The following is a 21,872-nucleotide window of genomic DNA, read 5'->3' as shown; positions in this document are numbered from 1 at the left end:
TCATTAATCATATTCCACATTGTAGCTTTTGCTTCTTCTTGGATTTTTATTCTTTTTATCCTCTTTGTGTTTAGAACTTCCTTTTTCCTCCATTCTTTCTCCATCATGTCCTCTAAACTTAATTTTCTCTTACAAAAATGACATGTTTGAACCAATGAAGTGTTGGAAATAAATATGTATCCACAGTATTTAATTTATCACATGCTACATTCTATTTATAATAATAAAGTATTGTTTTTTATTTTATACTGTTTTGATATAATAGTTTATGTGATAAATTTTTTTATTAAAATTAAAAATTTATTATTATAATAGATATTATGAAAATGAGAAACATGTATCTCATGTAATTTAATTTAAATTATTCTTGACCCTATAATTATTATAAATAAGACATTAATAATTCAAATAAATTAATATACAAGTGATAGTATTTATTTGATAAATATTAATATATCTCATCTATTAATCTACACGATGTGAATTTAGTTATTGAATTGATTCAAATTAAGAATTTTTTATGATTAATATTAATTTATATTGTCAATAGAAACTTCTTAAAAAAATATACAAAATTTTATTTAACCTAAAATTATCTTAGTAAAGTCATTTGTTACATTTTAATTTTAGACACTCATTATCTTAGAGCAATAATTGAATAAATATTAAATATAATTAAATACTCATAGAATTAATGATAATTCAAGAAAAAATTTGTAACACCTATTTATTTTAATGTATTTCAAATAAAATATTTTTCACACTTTGAAGGAGAAAATAAAAATTTTGTTTCAAATTACTTCGAATACAATATTCTAATAAAGTATTTCAAAATAAATACTATAGAACCTATTTAATACATCACAAAATTTAAAATAATTTTTTAAGTCCTATAGCAATATTATCCATTCTATTCACTCAGCTTAGTGTGGATCGCCTTTATCACCTGAAAAATAAAATGTAAAGATGAGTCTTCTATACTATCACACCTACACATAGGGAAATAATGCATTAAATCTAAGTAAATCATGCATTAAACAAGCATCAATTAATTCTATAATGAAAGCAACTCAAAAGGGAAAGAATAACAGGAAATAACGAACCAAATGAGTACTAATAATGGCAATTTTATTGAAATACAAGACAATGATCAAAAAATGCAGCAACAAGTGACAAAAAAAAACAATAACAATGACCTTCGCTTGGAAGAGTGCCAATTGGGACAGAGAAATTGAACTAGAGAGAGAAAAGTTATAATTAGACCATCGACACACACTCTCTTTACAGTTAAGATATTTATACTAGTGGCTACCCCACACGAAATCCTTCAACCGTGTGCTCTCTTGCTTAGATCGCGTGCTTTTTCTCACCATGCCTTTTGTGCCCGTTGCCACGTGTCTTGCCTTGCTATTCTCACTTGGCCCTCTATGCTCCTCGTCTTTCTCAGCATTTTCAGGCCCATTCTTTACAAATTCCTTCTAACACACTACTACAACCAATCAAGCACACAAACGGTTACATTCACTACGCAATCAGCCCACATAATAATCATTACACAACAAGCATACAAAGGTGCGCTCACTGCATGTCAGTCACGCTTATTGTGTCACTGTGATCATAGTTTCCTAATGCCCTCAACCTTAGGGACTTACTCAGTTTCACACCATGGATGATCGCTAGTTAGCCCCTGCCTCACGGATACAACGTGTGTGATTACGGACCCCTTAGCAAAGGTATTGGTCAAAGACCAAGTCAAGAGAAGAGTGTGTGACCTGTGGTGCACTCACGCTCACTGTTAGTGTCACAACCACCCTTTTTTCTCTAAGGTATTTGTACCGCTCTCATCTTCCACACTCCCAGTGTATCGCTGTAACTATTTATAGTTCCAACCATTTCAAACACGTCATAATCACTATCAACATGCCATTCACACATATTCATCCACATTCTCAATTGTTTCATAGTATTCATTCTCAACTGATGGCACGTTCACACATATTTAACCACATTATACTCGATGTCTACCACATCATGCCTAGCACGAAATTTCCATCAAATAAACATATTCTCACGTTCTATCTCAATTACATTTCAAAACATGGCAATACAAACTAACATTAAACACAAAGAAATAGAGTAGAGTTCTCCTCTTATCTTGAAACGAAGACCCACTACGAAATTAATGGTAGAAGTGCTTCCTATACGAATTCTCGCCCTAAATACATGGAATAATCCATGAGAACTGAGAAGAACGAAGATTAAATAAAAATGAAACCCTAACTCATGAAACTTACCTCCAAAACATAATCTCAACCTTTAATTCAGGGCATACACAGCTTTGGAGGTAATTTAATTTATGAAATAGGGTGAGGGGTTGAGAGAATTGAAGGAGAGGTGAAGGGAAGAGTGGGAATTATGCGCTTCTCAAATCCTAAACCCCTCGAATATCCTAAGAGTCGCGATATTCTCACTACAGCGAAACATCTCTAGCTGCAGCTAGACATTTCTCGCTACAGCAAAAATATCAGACAAAACTGCACTTAATTTTTTGCATAATCTTGCTACTGCGAGACTAAACCTAGAAAACTATCTCTGTTGCCTTATCGCTATGACGAGAGTTCTCTCACTACAGCGAGAACGCCATAATAACCCCTTCATCACCTGCACCTTTCTTACTATAGCGAGAACTCTCTCGCTACAACAAGAATGCCCCTGCAACACAACCTCAACATATATTTCCAACTAATCCAGCCAAACCACAAGTCAACCTCAACATATATTTCCAACCAATCCAGCCTAACCACAAGTCAACATTCGCATTTAAATTACAATATACATATATACACATACACCTTTACTTATTCATACCATTAATCATAAATCAAAATGTACATCCAAATAATAATACACATACACCTATACTTATTCTTTTTAATAAATATTTATATTTTTTACTAGCACCAAAAATATTAATAATAAAACAACTTCATAATATAATTTAATTTTTATGATAACTAACTAAAATTCAAATATTGAAATTGCATCAATTAATTTAGTTTAAACAATAGAGAAGACTAAAAATTTAATTTTTAATTGTACTTACGTTGATGAACCGTAGCAAATATATTATATTAAGCAAAACGCTGCACTAACAACATGAAAAAAATAAAATTTATTTTTTTTCTCTTTTCTCTTATATTGCTAATTTTTTAATACCAATTGAGTCTTTATATTACTGAAAAAAAATTTATAATTCAAGAATAAGTGCATATTTTTTTTATCTAATCTATTATATTTTAAATATTAAACAAATTATATTTATTTCGCTGCAAGTGTTACACATGAAGCATCATGAATAAGAAAAAACAAACATGCCTACTACTGTTGTTTTACTTGACAGAGCACAATGAGTGAGTGAGAAGTATTACTGCTTGGAAACAAAAAATTTGCTAATTTTATGTAATTTTTCATTTTTTTAATTTTTTTTTTCAGATTTCCTTAAATGAAACTAGATTGGATGGCCAGCCCGTAGCCAGATAGAATCCAAAACCATAGTTAACATATTTCGATATTAACAAAAATATAAAATCAATCCACAAAATAAGCACATCCTTATGATATACATGAAGCATAAATTGACGAATGTTTGCAAATTTTTTTTAAAAAAATATTAAAAAGAGTTATTTAACAAAAGTTTAACATAATTTAATACATTTTTTATTTAGCCCTTTTTCTTAATTATTTTTCTAAATATATATGACAGCCACTTTCCTTTGGCATAGGAATCACAGAAGCTATATCGCAGTTCTTGTTCGTAGATAGCTATTGAACACATCATACTTTCACAATTACATTATATTTCATCAACAAAGTGCCACGAATCACATTTACATGCCACGTGGCGTGTTGAAAATCATCCCATATCCATTATTATACTTCAAATTTGAACACCACCGTATCTATGGTTTTGTACTATAAGCCCATTACTTTTATGAAGTATATTTTACAAAATTCTAAGTTCTTGTTAGCTTTTTTGCATATATATAATTAATTTGTTAATGTATTTTTAGTACATTTTGTTTATACTTTTAATTGTTACATTTTATCCAGAAAAATGTGATGATTACGTGTAACTTTAATTCAATTATTCGTGTAGTAGAAATAAAAAAAATTAAAGATAAATTAATCTGAAAATAAAATATAAAGAACTAATCTTTCATTCTATAAATAAACAACAATAGTGAGTTCATGAGTAGAGCTAGAAAATTTTCCATGTTGATAACAGTTTTATGCCTTTTCTCTTGGATTTTCACTTATTCTGTCTCTGAGATATGGCCCTTGAAGGTATATTAGGCAAGTTGAGGAGCTTTATTTCTTTCTTTCCATTCTTCTTCTTACTCTTTATCCTTGGCATCATAAAAGGTTCATTTTCTTTTCCCTCTTACTTCCTAAATCTGTATCTTTCTTTTATTTATTTTTCTATTTACTTAGTTAGACTTAGACAAATCAAGTAATAATCATACTTTCAAACCTTACAGAAGCTCTTTGCAAATATAAAATTTGATTTAAAAAAGGTCACTGGTTGCATTCATGACAAGGTGGTTCCTTTTTGGCAGCTGCACTGATAGGTCCAATTGCATTTACCATTATTGTAATTGGAAATTCATCTGTTATCATTGGACTTTGGAGTGCACATGTAGTCTGGACATATTACTGTGTGGCAAGGTTGTATTTTCTTTCCAAATTGCAACATTTTCTATTAAAATCTCTCTAATTTCTCTTCATTATGTTGATAACTTTGGCCTTTGACAACAGAACAAAGAGGTTTGGATTGGTCCTCAAGGTTGTGGTGCTCATGTGTTTGCCAGTTCCTGTGTTTCTCTGGCCAATAGTTGGTATTGTTGGAAGCATTTTAGGTGGAATTGGATATGGGTTTTTTGCTCCTCTTCTTTCAACTTTTGAGGCTGTGGGAGAGGGAGAGAGTGGTACACACAAATTTTACCATTGCTTCATTGTAAGTGTGAATTTCTTCCTATGTCTCTTTCTGTGCTCTTTTTGGCCAAGTGACTTTGCTTGTGGAGTTATCTTTGTTAGGAAAATTCATGGTGTATATAACACTTCATTGCATGAATTATTGGGATATTTTATGTGCATATATGAGACACATGAATAAGTTCTCTTAATTTCTTGAGCTAAATACTTTTCATCAGGTTCCCTCAATCTCGTTTATTGACTTAAAACCCTGGTCAGTTCAGTTCAATTTTCTCTTAAAATTTTGAAAACAGCATTATATTCAAAATGCATTCCATACTCAAGTTTGTTTAGTTTGAGAAAATGTTTCCTGTTATTCTATATTTGTAAATAATTACAAATATTTGCTTCATTTAATTAGTTATTTATATTACATTTTTGTAACGAAAACAGGAGAAAGAAAAACAGAATAGTTTCTTAAACAAAACAAGCTGTAAAAGTTGTGCTCGCATGGTCAATTTTAAAAGAACACCAAACCATTCATATGTTATTATGTTTATTAGTTGAGGGATGAATTAATTCCAGGTTTGGAAGTTACTGAACCCAACAACCTAATATTTGTTTTGAAAAATGCCATCTTGTGAATGTGATTTAGTTAATTTTCTTCTACTGTTGAGCAGAATGCAGGAAGCTTTAATGCCACTTAATTCTAATATCAGGATGGTTGTTGGTCAACAATTCAAAGAAGCTGCACTGTGGTTCAGGATGTCACAGATTTCTGCTTTCACTCCTACTTTTCATACATGGATGAACTAAGAGAAAAATTACCCCCTCATGAAAAGCCATTAGATATAAGGTAAGTTATTCCCCTCCACTTATCTCTTTGATACACAACAACAGTCTTGCAGACAAATTCAAATGTTTTCTTGCTAGATTGTCATTATTACCATGTTGCTTGTTGGTGATCATGGTTGGGGTGCCGTTTGATATGACTTTAATCACATCTATTGCTGTATGGAAGAGTCCATACATGCTCTTCAGAGGGTGGAAGAGACTATTGGAAGATTTGATTGGAAGAAAGGGACCCTTCCTAGAAACTGAATGTGTCCCATTTGCTGGCCTTGCTATCATTCTCTGGCCTTTGGCTGTTGTAATGGCTGTATTAGTATCATGCATTTTCAGCATTTTTCTTGGCCTATACAGTGGAGTTGTTGTCCATCAGGTCAGTAAGAGTTGTTTGTGAGTGTCTTTTGACCACTTATGCAAGCTTGAAGAGATTTATCATGCGAAGAATTTCTTTATTTTAGGAAGATTCAGTGCAGATGGGATTTTCCTACATTGTGTCTGTGGTTTCGCTTTTCGATGAATATGTAAATGATTTACTCTACCTGAGAGAAGGATCCTGCTTTCCCAGGTGCCATCGAATTTGCTTTGTTATAGTCACATCTTGCTCTTGTAGAAGTGCATTGGACATTGATCACTGATTCTGAGAAGTTCCTGTGACAGCCAGGCCAACATACCGTAGAAACATGAGTCATGATGCCATTGAGGGAAAAAACCTTGGAGGAGGTGATAAGAATTTGAAAAATAGGAAGGAGGGTTCACCAAATACGAAACATGACTTACAGCAATCCAGAAGCCTGAAATGGAGAATTCAGAAATACAGACCTATGCAGGTGATCCATGCTTATACCACTTAATATTAAGCTCTTTTCATATTTTTGTTACATCTTTTTGTTTTCCGTCATGAAGCCTTACATAAGTTGAAAACATGATGATGAAAGAAGATACTGTCAAAAATATTTGGCTTCCTCTCTTCTTTGTTTCTATTAGTTTCTATATATAGTACAAACATACTTACCCCTAAATTAGGAATTCTAAATATATACAAATAATAGATTGATTCTATTCCTAATTAATACAACGCATAAGAGGAAACAAGAATAGTAGCAAATAGGAATAACAGATTTCCTGATTAATATCTCCCCTCAAATTGATGCCGTTGATCAAGAAGCATCAATTTGCTAATGAGAAACTGGTGACGGGGACGAGGAACGGCTTTGGTAAATATATCTGCAAGCTGAAGTTGCGAAGTGACATGAGGAAGAGAAATAACATGATCATCAAGAGCTTCACGAATGGAGTGGCAATCCACCTCAATATGTTTAGTACGCTCATGAAAAATTGGATTTGCAGCAATTTGAATGGCACTAGTATTATTAGCATAAAGAGGGGTGGCATCATTCTGAGGGATGCCAAGTTCAGCCAACAAACCACGAAGCCAAATAATTTCAGAGGAAACAGTAGACATCGCTCGATATTCAGACTCAGTGGAGGACTTGGAAACACGGGCTTGCTTTTTACTCTTCCAAGAAATCAATGCAGGACCAAGGAACATGCACCAACCGGAGACGGACTTACGAGTATCGGGACAACCAGCCCAGTCGGCATCACTGTAGCCAAGCAAAGTAAGAGACGTACCAGCTGGAAAAAATAAACCCCGAGAAGGAGTGCCTTTCAGGTACCGAATAATGCGCCGAACAGCAGCCATGTGAAGATGATGAGGAGCGTGCATAAATTAACTAACTTGTTGTACGGCAAAGGAAATATCGGGACGAGTAATAGTCAAATAATTAAGACTACCCACCAATTGCCGATATAGCAAAGGATCAGGCAAAAGATCACCTTCAACACGATGATATTTGACATTAACTTCGAGAGGGGTGTCCACAGGGGCAGCAGACTGAAGACCAGCTAGAGAAATTAAGTCTTCAGCATATTTATGCTGATTAAGAAAAATACCCTTGGAGGTGGAAGAAACCTCAAGACCCAAGAAGTAATGAAGACAACCAAGATCCTTCATATGAAAGGAAGCCTGGAGCTGCTGTTTAAGTTGTTGTATGGATGCCTGATCAGACCCTGTAATGACCATGTCGTCAACATAAATAAGGAGAAGAACAATGCCGGCTGTTGTGTGATGAATGAATAAAGAGGAGTCATGTTGACTTTGTTTAAAAGAGAATCCAAGAAGAGTGGACCGAAATTTTTCAAACCATGCCCGCGGAGCTTGCTTTAAACCATATAAAGAACGGTTGAGCTTGCAGACACCTATAGAAGAGGAGAACAAGCCCAGAGGAGGTGTCATATAGATATTCTCTACTAAGTCACCATGAAGAAAGGCATTCTTCACATCCATTTGATGAAGGGACAATCCTTTGGAAGCTGCAATAGACAGGACAGTTCTAACAGTAGTCATTTTAGCAACAGTGGCAAATGTCTCATCATAGTCGACTCCATATTCTTGTTTGTTACCCGAAGCAACTAACCGGGCCTTGAAACGGTTCAGAGAGCCATCCGAATTCAACTTCACAGAGTACACTCATTTGCAACCAATGGGTTTAACATCAGGGGGACAAGGAACAATATCCCAAGTATAATTCTCCTGAAGCGCCTGCAACTCATCTTGCATTGCTTTAACCCAACGTGAGTCTTTAATAGCCTGTGAATAACATGTAGGAATAGAAATCCCAGATAACGTGGCAGTAAAAGAAGTAGGTTCAAACCCATACCAATCCGGTGGACGGTGAATGCGACTAGATCAACGAGGTGCTATTGGCGGGGGTCAGGCGATGGTTCAGTGTCGAGAGGGGGACAAACAGGCTTCCGTCTGACATACACATGGCCTGGTTTGAAGGTTCTACAAGAGGAGGAACTTCTGGAAATTGAGTGAAGGAGACAAAATCAGGAGAAATAGAGGGACGACTAGAGAAAAAATACTGATGGTCAAAGAAAACCACATTCCTAGAGATGCGTAGGCGCTGGATAGTGGTATCATAACACAAAAATCCTTTCTGAGTCAGGCGCCCGTGCCCAAAAAGAAAAGGGGAACAAGAACCAACAATCCAAGATGGAGAGGAACGAGAATGTCAAAACCCCAAGGCAAGACCCAAGGACCAAGAAGCAGGCACAAACCAGAAACCAGAAAGGTTCACGTCTCTGTCGACGAGACTCGTGATACCATGTCAAAAATATTTGGCTTCCTCTCTTCTTTGTTTCTATTAGTCTCTATATATAGTACAAACATACTTACCCCTAAATTAGGAATTCTAAATATATACAAATAATAGATTGATTCTATTCCTAATTAATACAACGCATAAGAGGAAACAAGAATAGTAACAAATAGGAATAACAGATTCCTTGATTAACAGATACAAGTAAAGGGAGCATAGTCCAAATTGTTTTAGCCTTTTAGGCATATTTTGATTATAGAAATTCAACAAATTTTCCTTTGTAGGTATGGGACTGGCTGTTCAAGTCATGTGAGGTGCATGGCAGGATACTCCTTCGTGATGGCCTGATAAGTGTCAAGGAAATTGAAGAATGCATTTTGAAAGGCAACTGCAAAAAGTTAGGCACCAAGTTGCCAGCTTGGTCATTGCTGCAATGTCTTCTAACCTCTGCAAAATCTAATTTCGATGGATTGGTGATCTGTAATGCTCTTGCTCAAACCTTTATTTCATTGCAAAACATAAACATGTTCATGCTTTCACATATGCTTTTGCAGCTGATGATGTAGTGCTCACAAGGATGAATGGACCAAAGGATAAAGTGTTTGAGTGGTTTATCGAACCTCTGCTGATCATGAAGGAGCAGCTGAAGAGCCTTAAGTTGGAAGAAACTGAAGAAACATGCTTGAAAGAACTGGTTATGAGATGCAAAAATGAATTACCAGAAGAGTGGGATACCACAGAATTCCCATCTAATGATAATGTTAGGAGAGCACAGTTGCAAGCCATAATTAGAAGGTACATGTGTAGATAACAACCAGTTTGAATAAACGTTTCAATCTTTCAATGAACTTTTAACTAGATTATTGTAGAAGGCAATATGAACAAATTATATTGTCACTCATGATAATTATATAGAACATTCATGTTCTTCTTAATGTGGAATGGAAAGGTAACTTAGCATTTCATTTCTTCAGGTTGCAGGGAATTGTGGTTTCCATGTCCAGAATACCAACTTTTAGAAGGAGATTCAAGAATCTAGTCAAGGCTTTGTATTTAGAAGCACTGCAGGCTGGTGCTTCAGCTAGTCATATAGGAGGCACTGTGATTACAAAGCACAGGGAGAAAGGGTCAATTCAAAACAAAGAAGACAATGCATGATGGACTTGGCAATAGTTGTTCTACATGTTACATAATAACAAATTGAGAGTATAGTATGTCATGCTTCAAGACCACAATTTTATTGTCACTTTTACATTTAATTTTCATAAACTATTTCAGGCTATTTGTTTTATTTTTTTTATTTTAAATATTTAATCATTACATTGACGTTATACTCATTGACTGTTATTGTCAATTAACTTTACTATAATTTTATATTTACATTAAAATTGAAATATGTTTTAAATTGGTAAATTTTAAAAGATGAATAAAAATTAGAGTTTATAGGGTAAAAAAAATTAAGGGAGTAAATTTAAATTGAAGAAAATTTAAATAAAAATACAAATTAAACCTAAAGACAAAAATTATAATTTTCTTTGATCTTATTTAAATCTGAATCAAATAAAATTATTAAAAATGATAAAAATACAATAAATTTTTTTATTTTCACTAAAAATTAAAAGAGAGTAATTTTTAAGGTTTAAAAATTATAAAATTTAAATACAGATTAACTTTATATATATATATATATATATATATATATATGAGAGAGAGAGAGAGAGAGAGAGAGAGAGAGAATTATACACATTAAAATTAAGATAATATATGCTTTTGAAATATATAAACTAAACTAAACTAAACTAATAATAATAATAAAGAAAATGTATAATTATTATTCAACTATTATATTAGTAAAAATTATATTCTATATTAAGTGATACACGTAATTTACGCTATTGTAATTTGATTTTACGCGCGTGAGTATGTGCATGCTCACGACGGTTATATAGTTAAACGTTTAAACTCTTCTTCTTAAATGTATTTTGCAGATATTTGATAGATGTAGCCTTTTATGTTCTTGTAATTATTACTTTATACAAGAAGAATTAAATATAAATTTATAAAGTTAAATATTTTTTCTCTAAATATAATTATTTGTATAAATTTTATAATTTTTAAATGTGATCTTTCTTCATTTATAAATATAATGTTTTGCATTATTTTTAGTTTAAATCTTAATTTTATAAAATAACATTTATTTTCATATAAATCCATAATAAAAAATAAAATAGATTGAACTTCTTTTACGGAATCAAAAATTAAAATAAAGATTTTATGAAGTCACTTGTCAAAATACAAATTTATGAATAAAAAAGAGATATTACTAGATTTTTGACTGGTTTTCAGGAGAACAAATCTAGGTGTCTACTCTTACCTTAACAATAATAAGAAAAGATTCCAGCATCAATTATCATATTAGATTGAATCAAATTATATATTGTTAAGTATATTAATTGTTATGTTGATCCTTAACAAAAAAAAAGTATATTATTTTAAATATGCCCAAACAGTGAGTTTATATATATAGAGAGAGAGAGAGGTAATTTTCAATTTACTTTTAAGAAACATAAAATAATTTTTTCTAAACTTTTATTTTCAAAATTTTATTATCAATGTATAAATTATTATATTATTTGCATACGAACATGTGATTTTTTTCAAAATTTGTATTTCTAATTAAAAAATGTTAATACTTCCTTTTAAATAAATTGAAAATATATTTTCAATTGTAATTATTAGTATAAACAAATTTTTATAATTTTTTATTCATATAATAATTTATAAAATATTATATCATCATATGCATATTATAAAAATTTATGAATATCAATGTAACTACATTATATCATGTGGGTTGTCATAACTAAACTTTATTTATTTTTTCTCTTCCCTGCAACAGTCGGAAAAGGTTCCATTTAATGGGTGAAAGGATTGTTGAAACTCAGAGAGGTTCGATCCTCTTTTCTTTCGATTAGATCTCTATTTGTGGCCTCTGAAGGAAGACTTTTTCTCCAAACAAAATCAAACTTTCGCGTCAATCGTTCTTTCTTCGCCACAAAATTCTGCCAAATGAACTGACTTTCAAATCACCAACACATTCCAGGCACATCCACCTGTCAAATCTTTCAACTCATATCTAAGCTTTTCCTGAATGTTCTGCATGGTTGTTGGTGTTGAATGAATCCTTCCTCAAATTTGGCAATTCCTCATCAATGGTATCTCCAACTCCATTATTCAATTCAATTCTCGTTGAAGTTGCCCATTCTTTTCATAATTCATCTCTTGAAGGGGTTTGAATTGGAAATTTGAATTCCTTATGAAGCATGCATTATGGCCATGCACATTTCCTTTAGATCACTATCAGTGTCAAACTCAAACCAAAGAGCATCACCACTACCTTTAGGGGAGAGAATATCAGAAGAGCCTCAACTTTTGCCTTATAAACCTGCTCAAAGCGCAGTCACATGCATCTACCAAGCCAAAATTGCAGGATGTTGGAGGAATGTGTCAGTGTTGTGGCGCAAAAACCTCATCAGCCACACACTAAAACTCAAGGTTGATAGCACAAGAGGTGAGTTCACATACACTTGTAAGATAGATGTTAAGCCTTGGTACTTTTGGAGGAAAAAAGGGTACAAATCTTTTGAGGTTGATGGCCACCAGATGGAAGCCTATTGGGACTTCCGGTCGGCTAAATTTGCCGGCGGCAGCCCCGAGCCGCGCAGCAACTACTATGTGGCGTTGGCATTGGATGAGGAGGTTGTGTTGCTGTTGGGAGACTACAAGAACAAAGCTTACAACAGAATGAAACTGAGGGCAGGCCTTGTTGAGGCAGTGCAATTTTTCAAGAGAGAAAACGTGTTTGCCAAGAAAAGTTTCTCAACCAAGGCAAGGTTTGATTGGAAGAAAAAAGAAAGTGACATTGTTGTGGAGAGCTCAACATTTGAGCTTAAAAAGCCTGAGATGAGGATAACCATTGATGGGATTGTGCTCATTCATGTTAAGAACTTGCAGTGGAAATTCAGAGGGAACCAAACTGTTATGGTTAACAACCAACCTGTGCAAGTTTATTGGGATGTTCATGATTGGCTTTTTAGTGGGTCCAGGTCAGGTCCTGGCCTATTCATTTTCAAGACAGGGCCTGTGGAAGCAGATAATGAAAAAGAGGAGAATGGTTTAGAATTTTGTGACAGTGATGATGGTAGCAGTGGCTATTATTCACCTAAGGGTCATGCTCCTTTTGAGTCTTGCTACGTACTATATGCACACAAACTTGAGTCATAGGGGTGAGACCAAATGTATAAATATGATATAGTGAGGGCAGAGAGTAGCAAGGTTGTATAGTTATTCTCTTCTCTTCTGTTTTCCTTCTTTTCTTGAATGTAATGTGTCACAACCAAGGGCCGACACAAAGGGGAAAAAAAATGAATGGTGAATGGATACAAGAGTCAAGAGAACATGAAAGAGATGGAAGAAGTTGTAACTAGAATTTTTAAAGAATTCTGAAAATTTTGAAAAATAATAATTTGTTTAACCAAATCTAAACATTAGCATTATGTTAGTAAATCAGTTACCCCAAGTTATATAAAAATTAAAGTTTTATTTCATTCTTAAATTTTAATATTTTATTTATTAGAAAAAAGAGAAAATAAAGAAAAAGAAATTTTAAAATAATTGGATCATACAAATTTTGATACATAATAGATCACCCTTTAAAGAATTAAAGTAAATTAACATAAAAAAGTTTATAGTTAACATTCATTTGAATTTTATTTTAAAATAGAATGTTTGTTTATGTATTTTATAATAAAAGTTTAAGAAAAATTCATACATTTGACTTTACGACATAAAAATCATAAAACAATTTTTACTTCATCATCAAAAGTTATTATACATATATTTTTTAATTTTATCATTATTTTTTAAAAATACATGATATAAATTTTAATTTTCACACACACACACACGTGCACCTGTCCATGTGTCTAAATTTAAAAAAAATTATTTATGTATATTATATGCAATAACAAAAGAATTAAACTAAATACTTTAAAAAATTATATAATAAAAATAATTCATATGAAAATCTATTGACATAATTTAAACATAAGGTGTTTAATGACAAGTTATGTCTTTAGACTTTTAAAATGTATAGTGATTTGAAAAGCAACATTAGAACCAAGAATTGCATTTTCAATTATTGAAGTAGAATACATGACACTAATGGAAGTTGTAAAGAATATAAATGATTGCATGGTTTGTTGAATAGTTGGGAGTTGAATGCAAAATTTCGAAAGTGCATTGTGATAATCAAATTGCAATACATTTGACCAAACCTTGTTTATCATGAAGAACTAAGCACATTGATGTTAGAATGTATTTTGTTAGAGAAATTATTGCCAATAGGCAAGTTGCAATACAGAAAATAGCCACTATAGATAATTCAACTAACATGATGACAAAGTATTTGCCTATAGAAAAAAAAAACTTAGATATTACTAAAATTGGTTAGATGTAAGCAAAGGTTATTGATGTCCTTGTAAACATTTTGCATGAAAACTAGGATAAAAAGTTGATTTGGTAAATAAGAGTGGAGATTGAGAATTGTCAATATTGTGACTTAAATTTACCAATATTACTAAGTTAATGGCAGTAAAATTATTAGATTTTTTAGAAGTGCTAAAATTTGTCTATTAAGCAAAATAATTTGTGGTGCAAATTGATGGAACTATAGGCAAGAATAAATGATGATAATTCAAGTAAATATTATAGAATCATTCTACCATAAGTTTCTATGGTCATCCTACCCACAAATGCAAGTTTTAATTGCAAGTAGAAATTCAACTTGGTAATACTCAGAGTTTGATCATAAAACTTACCAATTCACACGACTTCTTCTTTGCTTCATTGTGAACGGTCAAATGCGGCAAAATTTATGCTATAAAATGAAGTCTATGTCTAAGAACAAAGTGCGGACTTGCATGGGCTCCTTTCCTTTATATAGGCGTTAGTTTACCTTTAGGTTTGAGTTTTCATCATTACACTGACATGAGCTGCTAAGTTAATATCATGTAGTTAAGGGCCTGCCAGGTGCGATTTGATGTTTTTACTAGGTTTTGGGCAGTCAAACTATGTTTTTTTTTATCACAAAAGCTTAGGTGTTCAAATTATGTTTTAATTGATGGGACACGTCTTGTGGGCGCTTGTTTCCTCGTTAAGGAATCTTTAGCCATACTTTAAAGTGTTTGATGTTCCATAGAATTAATCATATAAGAGGACAATTTTATTGTTGATCTACCCACAATCAATTATAAAGGTGTCCAACCAATAGAGAATTCATTCTTACCAAGGTAATTAAAACTAAATATTGTGATTAATACCTTCATAATGACTAGATAAATTAGAGCATGAGTTGGCAATAAATGACATCATATTATTCTATTTTTGAAAGGGTATGCTTTGTAATACTAAACTAGCATATTGAGTCTTTTTTTTATAAGGTATTTCTTAAAATATATATTTTAATAATTTTTATTATAAGGTGTTTATAATTTTTATTAAGTTTATTATTTTTTTAATAAATAGAATCGGTGGAAAACAGTTAAAACCAACAAGTGTAATAAAATTAATGATGAAATTAAGTTCAACAATATAAATAAAAATATAATTTTTATATTATTATTTTTTAAAAATAAATAAATCTAACTACTTTTATTAATGAGTGTAAATTTGTTAATAATACCTTATAAAAAAATTTGAAAAAATACTTCAAGTATATAAAGACTTTATTAGTACTTGATGGATTAAATGTGCATATATAGCATTCTTGGGCTTTATGATCTAGTTCAGATATGATTTTGAAAACAGCACGATCATAATAATATTAATTTAAAACGATATTTATCTGGGTAAAAGTGCTGCGTCATTTATGAATATACATGCATAAGAAAGTTGAAAATTGGAAGTCAAGAGCAGTAGAGCAGAAAAAAAAATGTGAATACACAGAGGCTTTGGTTCGTTTTAAGTAACATCATCTTTTGATTGGTTTCCAAGGAGGTGGAGGAGGAGGGTTTTGTGGGCCAAGTGGTGGAATGGCTGAAAAAATGGTGTTCCTGTCAATAATGCCACTACCTGTGGTACTTGTTAAGGAAACTAGTGCAGCAACTAGTCCTGCATTTCCAGCTAAGGTTGGCTCAGTGTAGTTATAATTCTTTCTTGAATCATGGAATTGGTCAAAATGATTCGGCCCTCCAACCATTGCTCCTGTAATGGTGTTAGGATTTGGGTTAGGAGTGTCACGCCACTTCCAACCACCAGTGCATGAGTAATGTTTGTGATCATTTGGTGTTGATGCTCCTCGATGATGAACATGTCTCGGAAACTTCTTTCCATACCCCACTATGTAGCTCATTTTCATGGGGTTTTTACCCAGAATGTAATCAATCTGTTTCATGGGAATTAATATAGAAAATCACAATGATATAAAAGTTAGTGGTTTAAACAAAATAAGAAGGCTCCAAAATTTCATTGAAGATCATTAATTTCCATCTAATTTAGACCTCATTGTTTTTATAAAAAATTATTTTTCATAAATAATTACAAAAATGACACTAATTTTATGTTATTTATTGTTTTTAAGGATAATATATAAAGTAAGTGAAAACAAAGTACTCTCATATTTTTTGTTGTTTAAGGTTAACCAATGATAGTTAATGTATAATTTTATTAACAGTGACAAGGACACAATTTTTTATTACTCTTTTTAACATAATTTATCAAAAACTTAAAAAATAGTCAAAATTATTAAATTAAGAGTAAGATTCTTAAATATTTTATAATTTCTAATAAATTTTAGTCATTAATAAAAAGCGAGTTAAATAATGTGTTTCTAAGCACATTTTGATTAAAATAACCATATTTATGCTTCTCTGGAAAAAAAAAGTGAAAAAAAGGAGATTTGATTATATTAGTTAGTTGGGGTAATTGTCCGAAATATTTAATAAGGGAAGAGGTGAATAAAAAGTCTTAATTTCTAAAATAACAAAAGTTTTGAAACATTAGTAAAAAAAAAAAAAAAAAACTTAAGATATGAAATGCAAGGAGTAATATTGCTGTCATTATTTATAAAAAAAAAAAAAAAAAAATTTCTCAAAACTGAATGATTCATTCTTAGAGTTCATTGTTTCTTATAAAACAAAGTAAATGAACCAAAATGGAAATGAAGTGAATATGGTACCTGAGAGGTTGCAAATTTCTTCAGAGCAGATATTGGCAAGTAAGTAGAACCACAATACCATCCAGGGACACCAATCACTTGCATGTAATCAGCAAAAAGTGATGTCAAGAAAGCGGCATTAGCAACATATTGGAGAGATTGAGGTTGTCCATGGTTCAATTGGATCAATCCCCCTGCAAACATGCATATCATCATGTTGAGTAGTCACAATCATAATTTTGAGTCCAATTAAACAGACATCATCAATTGAATTGAGCGACCGAAGAGAAAGAGAATGATTCTTAATTAACTACCTCTAGTCCAGTTAAAGACTTTGAATTGATGAAGATAAGAGCACATGGTAAGACTAGTAACATTATGGTACATCTTCAACATGTCCTCATAGGGGTACCCAGGATTCAAAAACATCCTGAGCCGTGTCAGCAACAACATTGCAGCAGGTAACTTGTTATTCCAGCTCAAAACACTTAAATCAGGACGCAATAAATATGCCTTGGAATTCTTGAATATGGAAGGATTGGTAGCCAAGGAAATATAAGAAGTGTTTCCAGTGGCATAATACAACCAAGCAGCACCCCACATGTACTCATCATAGTAGCCAGTAGAGTTATAAAAAGGTTCAATATAAGCCTGCCCACGACTATATGTCCTCCTCTTACCACCATCTCTGGCAAAGTCAAAAACAGTTTTGGCACCCTTAATCAGTTTCTGAGAGTAGGCAACATCATCTTGGAAAACTATAGAGGCTGCTGCTAATGCTGCTGCCATTTCCCCTGCAAGATCAGGACCTTCATATATGGCTACGGTGCTGCGCAAATACTCCATGTCTTCTGGCCTTTGCCAACAGTAATGATCATCTGGTGTGCTAGAACCATTTAAACCCCCACCAACCTTAACATCAAGTGCACATCTGTTAGCACTCTATCTCCAAGTTTATCTCATGTGTAACCAAATTTCCTTTCTCTTCCTACCCTTGACTTACACCACAAGAAAGAGAAAGCAAATGACAAAAAATATGCATCTCTTTTTCCCCTTGGTTCATGGTAGAAAATTTTGCATGCATGACATAATCATGAATGAAATTAATATGAAAGTCCAGACTGAGCATTCATTTATTTTCTTTTCACCCATTTTAAGGGTGTACGTATCAAGAGTAACTCTCATGAACAGAAACAAATTACAAACTAACGAAGCATAAAATTTACAAAAATTAGATAATGAATGTGGTAAAACTACAAAAGTAGTGTTATATCAAAGGATGAAGATATGGAGAGAGAGAGATATTTTTATACTAGAATAAGAAGAGTAAATTTGAGTTCTACAGCTATATCTGGCCGATCAAGACTAAAGATTAATTAAAGTCACGTGAATTTTTTAAAGTATCATATAATATTTATGTTTAAATCTTAACCATTTATAATAAGATTTTAATGATTGAGATTTGTTGATTGTACAAAAAAATGAAAGAGAAGGAAAGTGAACAAGAAGACTAAGTTATATACCTGGGCATAAATTTTGTTAATTTTGGTAGCAGAATTATTGAAGGTCAAGAGCAAGTAATCGGTACCCCATTTGATGAGTTCTCGAGAATGTGCATACTCATTAATAGCCACATACTTTTGCTTATATTCGAGCACACTCCAACTGAGCATTGTCATAGCAAATGCCATGGGAAAATGGAACTTTGTGTTGTCTCCTGCATCATAGTAACCTCCAACCAATCCTCCTTTCACGTCAGTATCGTTTCCATCATTTAAACCTGAGTTCCCTCGCCATGGAATGCCATTGCTCTTGGCCAATCTCCCAGCTTCACCACCACAATACACCGTTCAAATTAAAACTTTAGTTTTTATTATTGTCCATAAGCATGAATAAATTTCTTCTAATTTAACTAGTTCACTTTTTAGTTAGAAGCTTCTAATTTGAACTTGCATGAAAAAGTTTTTATTAATTAAGTTTGTTTGATAAATACCACTAATTGCTTTTATTAAGTTAACACGGTTAAAGGATAAGTTGATAAAGAAAGTACAATACGTAAATAGTTTTGTATCTTTTACTATTAAGATTGTTAAAGGATAAGAATGATGAGCAAAGAATATAAACTAAAAGCTTAGAAAATTAAATTTCTCGTGTTAGTTGTTGATGATAGATAAAATTAAAACAGTCAAGTTTAAAAACTGAAAAATGCTAAAAAATGTAGAAAATAGAATGGATAAAGTTTTACGGAGAAATGAAGTAGTTTTAATTATTCATAATATATGGAAGATTAAAAAAAGAAAAAAAATCATAATTGTTTGAGTAAGGATAAGATATTAAAGAATCAAGTCTTTCTTTAAAAAAAAAAAACAGACATACATTATATGAAAAAGTATTTTGTATTTTCAATGAATAGAAGTATTAATAATATGTTCTTTCAAACATATTTTTTAACACACTTTATATTATTTCTTAAATTTTTCAAACTTTGAAAAAGCAATTTATGAAGTAAGGATAGTTTAACTTTCAACCAAAGTTGACTATTAAAGTCTTGTTTAATTAGGTGAATTGTAGAAAAGTCCCTATAAAAGAAAAAATAAATACTATAAAATATTAATAAAATTTCTTTTACAAGTTAAAGATAATTAATATTTTCAAACTTTAGATAAGTTAAATAAAAAAAAATTTAAGAGCTTTTAAAGAAAAATAAAGAAGTATAATTTATAAGAAAAGTTTTATTCATTTTTATACTAATTTTTTCCTATAAAAACTTCTAAAAAAATTTACCTCAACAAAACTTAAATAAGATTTGAATCTATATTTCATCTTATTGTCTAGAGTTTGTTATAAATTGAAAGATTTGTATCAATTTAAGCCTTTGTTTTATGGCCTGTAAATCAATAAAAGAGAAATACATTTTTTTAAGTTCTTCGCAAGGATAATTATTTATTTATTGATCAATTATAAAAAAAAAAAATGTTAAAAATAGTATCTTCAAAAGTGCATGTTTCTAATACATTTTTTTTAATGAAATTTTTTTTTTGTAATAGACTTAAAAATATTTTTATTCATCTTGATTTCCCTAAATTTTAAAATAATCTTGGTTATCATTTAATGGTGACATAATATATATATATATATATATATATATAATTAGAATTAATTTTCTCGGTATCATTACAATGCACAAAATTTTTTTTTAGCTAAAGAACTGTAAGTGGTGATTAGGTCACATTTGGCAATTACTTTACCAGGTCAAGAGATGAAGCGGTCAAATAATAGCGACATTCATTTGTGCCAAAAGCCGTCCGTTGATAAAATATTTTTGAATCAGTCAAATTTATCGGACGGCCACTTTTAATTCAAACAAACTGATCGATGTAATGAAAAGACGCATATTCGTACCCTTTCATGACGACCTCGATAATAATAATAATAATAATAATAATAATAATAAGTGCTTTATATGTTGACCTTTTATTTTATTTACTATTTCTACTTTTATCATATCATTTTATATATTGAGAAAGAAATATTACTTTTTAAAAACATCTGTTAAATAAAAGCTCATATTTCACCATCAATCATGATCGTTAAGTTATAACCAATTCAAATGCATGCGTATGAGTTTACATGCATGTCGAAATGCGACTAATCTTGGTATAAAATATACGAATCACTTTATTTCTACAAAATTATCCTTAAAATTATGTGAACTTATTATCTTAGTCCTTTAAACAATTTTTTGTCATTAGTTAAAAATTATGAAATTAATACGAAAATAACTGACACAATATCTTGTGAAAAGAATGGTAAGAAGAAAGAGATAAAATTAAAAAGCAAGAATAAGATAAGGAGATGAAGAACATACATTTTTGAGCATTGAAGAAGAGAAGTGCTTTGTGCAGGGCAAGGGTGTAGTTATCTGGTGGGGTAGGAGGAGAATGGTGTTTGGGCAAAGACTTGGAGATGATGATGGGAAGGGCAATGACACAGAAAGCCAAGAAAATGGAACCAAAAGTCCATTTCAATGCCCTATGGCTGCACACAATGAACCCAAAGTCCACATACTTAGTCTTCTTGGTCTTCTCAGCCCTTTCCAGAACCCAACTCTGAAGAGTTTCATCCAAATCTTGGCTTTGAGGATGGTACCTCTCAAGCAGTGCTGCCTTGTCCCACTCTGTGGTGCGGTTGGTCTCATAGCCTAAGACCTCTTCACCACTTGTGCTCATTTCAAAGGACCCTCCCCAATGATTTCTTGAATGCATATTGTAACTATGATCTTATGATATGACCATATATCTCTTCTTCTATATGGGGTAGTGATCTTGATTATGAATTATGATCCACCATCACACTAATCCAAACTATAATGCCAATATTCAAGACAGCTATTATATATATATATATATGTTTGTGTGGGTGTGAATTTGGAATGAATTTGAATATGTTTGAGAGAAGAGAGATTGCTTGAAGAATTAGAGAGATTCTTTCAATCAATAGAGAAAGAACATTCAAGTCATTATTTTTTCTATCAATTTGCGTGTTCTGACTTTTGAAATATAAAGTATTCGCGTATTACAAAAAATAATTAAATAAGTAAATGAAGAGAAGAATTATTATCATATGAATAATGCCAGTTGCCTAGATCCCACGTACACGTCCAGCTACACATC

At 31.7% G+C, this 21,872-nt stretch overlaps 3 protein-coding genes across 3 annotated transcripts; 2 read left to right on the top strand and 1 right to left on the bottom strand.

Moving 5' to 3' along the window:
* Window positions 1-4,331: 4,331 nt before the first annotated feature.
* LOC113854837 (uncharacterized membrane protein At3g27390) lies at window positions 4,332-10,142 on the top strand. Its single transcript, XM_027486097.1, has 10 exons — window positions 4,332-4,422; window positions 4,617-4,725; window positions 4,816-5,014; window positions 5,691-5,827; window positions 5,905-6,193; window positions 6,279-6,385; window positions 6,482-6,647; window positions 9,269-9,464; window positions 9,539-9,779; window positions 9,959-10,142. The coding sequence occupies exons 1-10, from the start codon at window positions 4,332-4,334 to the stop codon at window positions 10,140-10,142; spliced, it is 1,719 nt and encodes a 572-aa protein (XP_027341898.1).
* A 2,172-nt stretch (window positions 10,143-12,314) lies between these two features.
* Window positions 12,315-13,268, top strand: LOC113854829. The gene has a single exon (XM_027486084.1). The coding sequence runs from the start codon at window positions 12,315-12,317 to the stop codon at window positions 13,266-13,268; it is 954 nt and encodes a 317-aa protein (XP_027341885.1).
* A 2,746-nt stretch (window positions 13,269-16,014) lies between these two features.
* Window positions 16,015-21,464, bottom strand: LOC113854821 (endoglucanase 7). The gene is made up of 5 exons (XM_027486071.1): window positions 21,068-21,464; window positions 18,723-19,027; window positions 17,514-18,111; window positions 17,221-17,393; window positions 16,015-16,428 (listed from the first exon to the last, which is right to left on the bottom strand). The coding sequence occupies exons 1-5, from the start codon at window positions 21,462-21,464 to the stop codon at window positions 16,015-16,017; spliced, it is 1,887 nt and encodes a 628-aa protein (XP_027341872.1).
* Window positions 21,465-21,872: the final 408 nt, after the last annotated feature.

Source organism: Abrus precatorius, unplaced genomic scaffold (genome assembly GCF_003935025.1).
Source record: "Abrus precatorius isolate BTA unplaced genomic scaffold, Abrus_2018 Scaffold1, whole genome shotgun sequence".
NCBI lineage: Eukaryota > Viridiplantae > Streptophyta > Magnoliopsida > Fabales > Fabaceae > Abrus > Abrus precatorius.
The sequence above is the reverse complement of the archived record's forward strand: the minus strand, read 5'-3'. Positions and strand labels throughout refer to the sequence as shown.

What these genes read in the sequence shown, in the direction of transcription:
- LOC113854837 (XM_027486097.1), top strand. Translation starts at nt 4,332, where the DNA reads ATGGCCCTTGAAGGTATATTAGGCAAGTTGAGGAGCTTTATTTCTTTC. An exon ending in AGAAATACAGACCTATGCAG is followed by an intron (nt 6,648 to 9,268) that starts GTGATCCATGCT and finishes TTTCCTTTGTAG; the next exon opens with GTATGGGACTGGCTGTTCAA. An exon ending in TTTCGATGGATTGGTGATCT is followed by an intron (nt 9,465 to 9,538) that starts GTAATGCTCTTG and finishes ATGCTTTTGCAG; the next exon opens with CTGATGATGTAGTGCTCACA.
- LOC113854829 (XM_027486084.1), top strand. Translation starts at nt 12,315, where the DNA reads ATGGCCATGCACATTTCCTTTAGATCACTATCAGTGTCAAACTCAAAC.
- LOC113854821 (XM_027486071.1), bottom strand. Translation starts at nt 21,464, where the DNA reads ATGCATTCAAGAAATCATTGGGGAGGGTCCTTTGAAATGAGCACAAGT. An exon ending in CTTCTTCAATGCTCAAAAAT is followed by an intron (nt 19,028 to 21,067) that starts GTATGTTCTTCA and finishes GTGGTGGTGAAG; the next exon opens with CTGGGAGATTGGCCAAGAGC. An exon ending in AGAAATTTGCAACCTCTCAG is followed by an intron (nt 16,429 to 17,220) that starts GTACCATATTCA and finishes CCCATGAAACAG; the next exon opens with ATTGATTACATTCTGGGTAA.